The following is an 8,238-nucleotide window of genomic DNA, read 5'->3' as shown; positions in this document are numbered from 1 at the left end:
CAGACGGTACTGCATCAGAAACTGACATCAGTGTGTAAAGGATATCACCACATAGGATCAGGAACACTTCAGAATACCACTGTCAGTAACTACAGCTTGTCACTACATCTGTAAGTGCCAGTTAAAACTCTACTATGCAAAGCCAAAGCCATTTATCAACAACACCCAGAAACGCTGCCGGCTTCGCTGGGCCCGAGCTCATCTAAGATGGACTGATGCAAAGTGGAAAAGTGTTCTGTGGTCTGACGAGTCCACATTTCAAATTGTTTTTGGAAACTGTGGACGTCGTGTCCTCCGGACCAAAGAAGAAATAAACCATCCAGATTGTTATATGCGCTAAGTTCAAAGGCCAGCATCTGTGATGGTATGGGGGTGTATTAGTGCCCAAGACATGGGTAACTTACACATCTGTGAAGGCACCATTAAGGCTGAAAGGTACATACAGGTTTTGGAGCAACATATATTGCCATCCAAGCAACGTTATCATGGACACCCCTGCTTATTTCAGCAAGACAATGCTAAGCCACGTGTTACAACAGCTTGGCTTCATAGTAAAAGAGTGCAGGTACTAGACTGGCCTGCTTGTAGTCCAGACCTGTCTTCCATTGAAAATGTGTGGCGCAATATGAAGCCTAAAATACCTGTTGTGGTACATCAAGCAAGAATGGGAAAGAATTGCACCTGAAAAGCTTCAAAAATTGGTCTTCTCAGTTCCCTCAGTTCCCAAACTGAGTGTTGTTAAAAGGAAAGGCGATGTAACACAGTGGTAAAAATGCCCCTGTGCCAACTTTTTTGCAATGTGTTGCTGCCATTAAATTCTAAGTTAATGATTATTTGCAAAAATAAATGACATTTCTCAGTTCGAGCATTAAATAACTTGTCTTTGCAGTGTATTCAATTGAATATAAATTGAAAAGGATTTGCAAATCATTGTATTCTGTTTTTATTTACGATTTACACAACATGCCAACTTCACTGGTTGTGGGTTTTGTAAGTGTGAATGCCATCTACTGGTCACACTTATTACACTGTGTGCCATATAAAATTGGTTCAAGGTCAGTAAGCACAACCAGATTCAATACACGCACAAGGCACACTCGGTTGTAAGGTGCACTGTTCATTTTTGAGAAAATTAAAGGCTATAGTCCTAAAAATATGATAATATGTACGTAAATATTTAACTGATATTGTTACACCCCTATTCTGTGAGTTTGTCTGATTATAATTGTGATTTTAAAAAAAGTAATCATTCAATTTTCTTGAAATTTTGAAGTGTCAGCATTGGCATGACCAATACTGCCCTTGGTATGGTAGTCAGAGTAGCCAAACTTTAGAAGAATAAATGATAAATGGGTTATACTTGTATAGCGCTTTTCTACCTTCAAGGTACTCAAAGCGCTTTAATAAGTGCTTATTACATTTATTACATGGCTCGCAAGAAGTGTTGATCCAACCATGCTACAACAGAAAGTAACCAGATATTAACATTACATGTTTTAAATACAAATACAACCAAAAATGACACAATATTTTACATCATCAGCCAAATTAGGAGCATTTGTAACCCGTTTTAAAAATTATTCTATTATCATCTATTTGCCAAATAATATATTGTGATAAAGTCCATAATCCCTGTATCCAGCATGTTTAGCATCAACGGAACACTTCAGTCAGGACCCCAACAGGGGGTTGCCATAAAATGTTATAACTGAGCAACATAACAGGGGATTACTGTGGATTACTTACACCAAACTAAACTGTACTACTTGGTACTAGTGTTTGTTAATCTTATTATTTGTCTTCACTTTGCAGTACTGTAACGGCGGTGACCTTGCTGACTACTTACATTGTAAGTACAAAAATTCAAGCTCCCACAGACATTTTTTATCATTTGACGATAAGTCAATAAGTGGTGGGAAAAAAGACTTTGACAAAATAAAGCCTTTGTTTAAATGGCATTGACATTTGTCTTTTTGCGTAGCGAAAGGCACGCTCAGCGAGGACACGATTCGTGTTTTCCTGCAGCAGATTGCGGGCGCCATGAGGGTCTTGCAGGCTAAAGGCATAATCCACAGAGACCTCAAACCCCAGAACATTTTGCTTTCCTACCCGCCAGGACGCAAATCCCACTCCAACAACACCTGCATCAAAATTGGTAAGTTTCGATTTCTTGCATACACAAATTAAATGTCATAGTCACAAATGTCACTATTACAATAATTATAAGATACCTTTTCTGATCCTATTGTATGAGTCATAATTGTTGCAACACTTTCGGACAGGGCTATTCAACTGGTGGCCCTAGGGCCAAATTCAGCCTGGTAATGACCCCTTTACAGCCCCCGAGTTGAGTTCAAAACTTGGGAAACAACATTTTTCAAATTCTTAAAAACACGAGAGTGCTCCTGTTGTATAAAGGAACTTGGACCACTATAAACACGTTGGCAGATCCTTGCACTGACATTTTAACCTTGCTAGCAAACAGAAAACAGGGGTCCAAACTTGTGATTGACATAACTAAGGCGTTCCCTTTTAAGTCCTCTCCTTTTTGCCGGTTACAAATGTTTTTTTATGTGATTTATGTAACTAAGGTGTTGCCGTAGCTTGTTTACTTCAGATTCAATCAGGGGTGTTCCTCAAGGTTCCATTTAGGTTCTCTCTTTTTCATCATTTGGGCTATTCAACTAGTAGATATGGGCATCTAACATCAATAATATTATTTGCCTGAGTGGCTGGACAGGACTGATTTATAAAAATAAATAAAGAATGAATTTTTTTAACTTGAAAAGTCTCGTGGGCCAAATTGTGGGTGCTGGCGGGCCATAGTTTAGGGACCCCTGGTCTATTGCATACAACTTTTCTATAATTTATGTCTGTTTAGGGAAGGCAAGATATTGTCCAAAATTGACATGCACATCAAAAATAAATGACCTCATCAAGGACTAGTCGACGTTAAAAAATCTGAGGTCATGTAATCCCTTATTTAAACACTTGTCTCAACCCCTCAACTCTCTTCACAGCGGACTTTGGTTTCGCCAGGTACCTTCAGAACAACATGATGGCCGCAACACTCTGTGGCTCTCCTATGTACATGGTGAGAGCGTGGTCTGTTTTTACACATAAATGCAAGCATGCAAGTACAAGATGGTTTTCAAAAAGCGAGCAGTTGAAAGTTTTAGTGGCACTTCTCTAAACACAATAAACTGAATCTAAATCCTTGTTGCTTTGCGCTGTGACCTTGTTATAATGAAGCAGATCCAAGTCTCTAAAGCAGTGCTTTATAATAAAATACATGCTTAATCACTTCATAACTCATCTATTAGAGTCCAATGAAAGTATTGATCCTAGTTCTTTTTTTCTTCTCGCTTATTCCAAGGCACCTGAGGTCATTATGTCCCAAACTTATGACGCCAAGGCCGACTTGTGGAGTATTGGAACGATTGTGTTCCAGTGCCTGACTGGGAAGGCTCCTTTCCAGGTAACACTATTGAGTACACTACAGTACAACTAAGAAATAATGAATAACCATTGTATGAATGCTAAAGGGATTGGCATGCTAATGAACACAATGAGACATGCTGTAATAAATTAAGTACTCCTTCCCTAGCTCCACATTGATAGAGCTAAAAGAGCGCAAATATTGGACTTCACCTGGGAGAACATGCACAACTCCACATGAATGTTAATGGTGTTACCTACAACTCCATTGTGACATGTCAGCTTCAAAGTTAATGAAATGTCAGTTCACTAAGTGGTAAAACACCCTCGATGCAGGTTTGGTCGTCTAATGAGAATCATGTCTTAGAAACTAATTTCAAGCATTTGCCTGGAAACTGAACTTTCACGGCTCTGTTGCAACATTATTACAATGTGTCTGGTACTGCTCTTCTTTCTCGCCTCACAATCAGACACCAGACTGCCATTTAATATTTTGCTACTTAACGTTTTTGTCACCTTCTAGGCAAGCAGTCCCCAGGATCTTAGGATGTTCTATGAGAAAAACAAGAACCTCAGCCCCAAGTAAGTAGCTGCTGTGATATGACCACATCTATAGCAAATGTTGAACATGAGTTTTGAGGATAAAAGTTGAGCTACATTTTCTGATCTGAGTTTATCTATCCTCCTTTAGTTCTTTAAAAAACCCAGCAACACAGAGTGATTATTGTCCTGTCTTTCAGCATTCCCAGAGAGACTTCCAGCCATTTGAGGCATCTCTTACGGGGCCTGCTACAGCGCAATCACAAGGACCGCATGGACTTTGGTGGGTGAACACACTGTAAATGTATCGAGTGTTTGATGCAAACCTGCACTAAAATACCAGATAACGAGTGGCATGAACGGGGACGGCGTGGCAAAGTTGGTAGAGTGGCCATGCCAGCAATCGGAGGGTTGCTGGTTACTGGGGTTCAATCCCCACCTTCTACCATCCTAGTCACGTCCGTTGTGTCCTTGGGCAAGACATTTCACCCTTGCTCCTGATGGGTGCTGGTTAGCGCCTTGCATGGCAGCTCCCGCCATCAGTGTGTGAATGGGTGAATGTGGAAATACTGTCAAAGCTCTTTGAGTACCTTCAAGGTAGAAAATCGCTATACAAGTATAACCCATTTATCATTTATCATTTATGAATATGGAAGGCTTGTTTGTGTACTTTTAGCCCTTGGATGCGCATGTTAAATCCATTTTTGATCATGTGGAATTTGATAATTATAGTATGGTTTGTATTTGTTGGGTTGTAGTGTGTAGTTTCTGTGTTTAAAAGCATTAGAGAAAATTGATTTCCCTAGTTGACAACGTAAAGCAAAGTGCCCAACCAGTTTGCTGCCTAAAGGGGCTGACATAGAGATCAAATCAGGAAGATAGCTGAGTTTGTGTCACAGTAGTGCATGATGGCTTGCGGCATGACCCCAGGACCCAGAAACGTAAAGTTAAGTGTAAGTAAAAACTTACTTTAATGATAGAAAACAAGGGAGCACTGACATGAATAAGGCAGTGGGCCATGGATGATACAAAAACTCGGCAGAAGAAACCTTCCCGTTCCCACATTTTTTGTTTTTTTGTCTTTCGCTGACCTGTTTTTTCCCGGAAATCCAAATTTTGTGTAAATATCTTGACAAATAGTGGTCCTAATATTTTTACATGTGCAGGCAGCTGCTCACACATCCTCATGCTTTTTGTATCATTGAGGACACGCAATTGCATTTATGCAATATCATATAATATGTACAAAGGTAGGGAGGGGAATTGAAAAACGGTTGTTTTTCAGAACCGGTTCCCAGTGTATCAATTCCTTGGAATCGCTGGCCATTTTTCAAACGGTTCCTTTAACGATTCTTCTGGGTAAAGATGACGTCATTATGCAACGTGCGTAGTGACGTAGCTTACAGTTTTTGAAAGCTTACAGTTTCTGAGATTTTAAAATCAAGGTTTTCATAAACTGTATGCCAAAATCATCAAAATCAAAGTAAATAAAAGGCTTAAAGGCCTACTGAAACCCACTACTACCGACCACGCAGTCTGATAGTTTATATATCAATGATGAAATCTTAACATTGAAACACATGCCAATACGGCCGGGTTAACTTATAAAGTGCAATTTTAAAATTCCAGCCACACTTCCGGTTGAAAAACTCCTTTGGATATGATTTATGCGTGTGACGTCACAAAATCCACGGAAGTGGTTGTACCCCATCGACCCGATACAAAAACCTCTTGTTTTCTTCGACAAAATTCCACAGTATTCTGGACATCTGTGTTGGTGAATCTTTTGCAATTTGTTTAATGAACAATGGAGGCTGCAAAGAAGAACGTTGTAGGTGGGATCGATCGGTGTATTAGCGGCTAAGTACAATACTTACAGCAACACAACAAGGACTACTTACTACGCCTAGCCGATGCTTGCCGCCAAACCCACGGATGAAGTCCTTCGTCGCGCCGTAGATCGCTGGAACGCAGGTGAGCACGGCTGTTGATGGGAAGATGAGGGCTGGCTGGCGTAGGTGGAGCGCTAATGTTTTTATCATAGTTCTGTGAGGTCCGGTTGCTAAGTTGCTAAATTAGCCTTAGCGTCGTTAGCAACAGCATTGTTAAGCCTTACCAGGCTGAGAATTTTTAACCGTGTAGTTACATGTACATGGTTTAATAGTATTGTTGATCTTCTGTCTATCCTTCCAGTCAGGGGTTTATTTCTTTTGTTTCTATCTTCATTTGAGAACGATGCTATCATGTTAGCTCAGTAGCTAAGTGTGTCACCGATGTATTGTCGTGGAGATAAAAGTCACTTTAAATGTCCATTTCACGTGCTCGACTCTCATTTTCAAGAGGATATAGTATCCGAGGTGGTTTAAAATACAAATCCGTGATCCACAATAGAAAAAGGAGAGAGTGTGGAATCCAATGAGCCAGCTTGTACCTAAGTTACGGTCAGAGCGAAAAAAGATACGTCCATCACTGCCTCTCTAGTGCTTCACTGTAACGTTCCTCATCTACGAATCTTTCATCCTCGCTCAAATTAATGGGGTAATCGTTGCTTTGTCGCTCCGAATCTCTCGCTCCATTGTAAACAACGGGGAATTGTGAGGAATACTAGCTCCTGTGACGTCACGCTACTTCCGGTACAGGCAAGGCTTTTTTTATCAGCGAGCAAAAGTTGAAATGATCAAGTATGACACATAGAATGGATTTGCTATTCCCGTTTAAATAAAAAAAAATCATTTCAGTAGGCCTTTAACATATCTCACTTTACATGTAATAACTTCAATCAATCAATGTTTATTTATATAGCCCTAAATCACAAGTGTCTCAAAGGGCTGTACATGTTACGAAATGTTACATTCTTGTGTAATTTCAACATGATTTATTTTGTTAAGTTCTACAGAAGAATATTAATTTCTTATATATTTTTTTTTTTAAAGTTGTTTTTATGCTATGTATGTGCCTCTTAAGACCTCACTGTAGGGTTTGTAAGGTCAAGTTACCTCTAAACTACCTTGAATTGAAAGTGATATCGGAACGGGAAAAATATTATAAATTCCCATCCTTATACAAAAGTAGAACTGGTTAGTCACACTCTTGCAATACAAAGGAAATCAGTTCTGGTCCAGTCTCTTATTTTTTAATTGATTGACATAAACGTAGATAAAATTTGCCCATTTTCCCTGGAAATTTTCCAGATGGGTAGAAAAATACACAAACACCACTAACGAACATACGACAATGAACCAGCGGCGTCTGTTTGACAACAAGGAACGGGAACAAGTGAGGGAATCAGCGCTCTGACCAGGGGTGATGTGGCGGAAAATGGAAGCGCACAGGAAGTGAAAACAAGGAAATTAGAGCACTGAAACAGAAATAAACATCAAGCATAGGTAAACAATACAAAAGTCCAAAACAGTCATGACGGATTATGACAGTTTGATTGGTTTGAATGAAGTAAGAAACAATAGTTTTTGTAAATGTTTCAAAGCAGTAGATAACTACAACACAGACTAGTAGGGTTCCCCAGGCTGTCAAGGTCAATAACCGTACCCGGTTTCCCTGAAGTGTAACTCCAGTCAGTACTTTTTCTTTGCAATTGCTTCACCATTCTCAAATTTCTCACAAAGAATGGGTTTATCCCTCCTTACAATGCTTTGTCAAAGTTCAGTTTTTGCATTTGAATGACTAGAGATTTAGGTCTGAGCCTCAGGCTTTGTTGTCTTTGTTTTTCACCTTTTTCCTATATATAAACAAGCCTGTTAATAGATTCTTCACTGATAGTTAGCAGGAAATGACTATGCTGCGACGATACAGCAACACAATACAAGAAAGCCGCATTTAAAGACAGCATAATAAAAGTGAAAAAATAAAACAGAATACTTCATAGAAAGTTTATTGAACATAAAAATACAAATGTGTTCATTTCCTTAGAGAATTGGTTGAATATAATTTATTCTAAGAATAAATATATGTACAATGAATATGCTACTAGCTTATAAATACTGTTGCATTAACTGTTGTTTCTGTAATCATTGATCTTCACACCTGCCAATTGTGTCCTAACCCCCACTGTATATCTTGTTACCCACAGATGAGTTCTTTTCACATCCTTTCTTGGAGGCTGCCAGCTCATCCATCAAAAAATGTAAGTAACAGTTTCTATTAATAAAAGTTATTTTAATCTTAATTTTGAATGCTTTGAATACAAATGTAATGTCATTCTGTGTTATAGCTATTTTAGATTGATCCATGTTTTGTTCTCTC

At 39.1% G+C, this 8,238-nt stretch overlaps 1 protein-coding gene across 1 annotated transcript in view; it reads left to right on the top strand.

Annotated features, from left to right (window-relative positions):
• LOC133638481 (serine/threonine-protein kinase ULK1-like) overlaps positions 1-8,238 on the top strand; it is a 55,048-nt gene that overhangs the window by 26,200 nt on the left and 20,610 nt on the right. The window contains exons 5-11 of the mRNA XM_062031142.1: positions 1,813-1,849; positions 1,982-2,155; positions 3,021-3,094; positions 3,377-3,478; positions 3,962-4,020; positions 4,179-4,261; positions 8,066-8,119. Coding sequence (XP_061887126.1) covers positions 1,813-1,849; positions 1,982-2,155; positions 3,021-3,094; positions 3,377-3,478; positions 3,962-4,020; positions 4,179-4,261; positions 8,066-8,119 — 583 coding nt within the window. The remainder of the gene's footprint in view (positions 1-1,812; positions 1,850-1,981; positions 2,156-3,020; positions 3,095-3,376; positions 3,479-3,961; positions 4,021-4,178; positions 4,262-8,065; positions 8,120-8,238) is intronic.

This window comes from Entelurus aequoreus, linkage group LG21, assembly GCF_033978785.1.
Source record: "Entelurus aequoreus isolate RoL-2023_Sb linkage group LG21, RoL_Eaeq_v1.1, whole genome shotgun sequence".
Lineage (NCBI taxonomy): Eukaryota > Metazoa > Chordata > Actinopteri > Syngnathiformes > Syngnathidae > Entelurus > Entelurus aequoreus.
The sequence above is the reverse complement of the archived record's forward strand: the minus strand, read 5'-3'. Positions and strand labels throughout refer to the sequence as shown.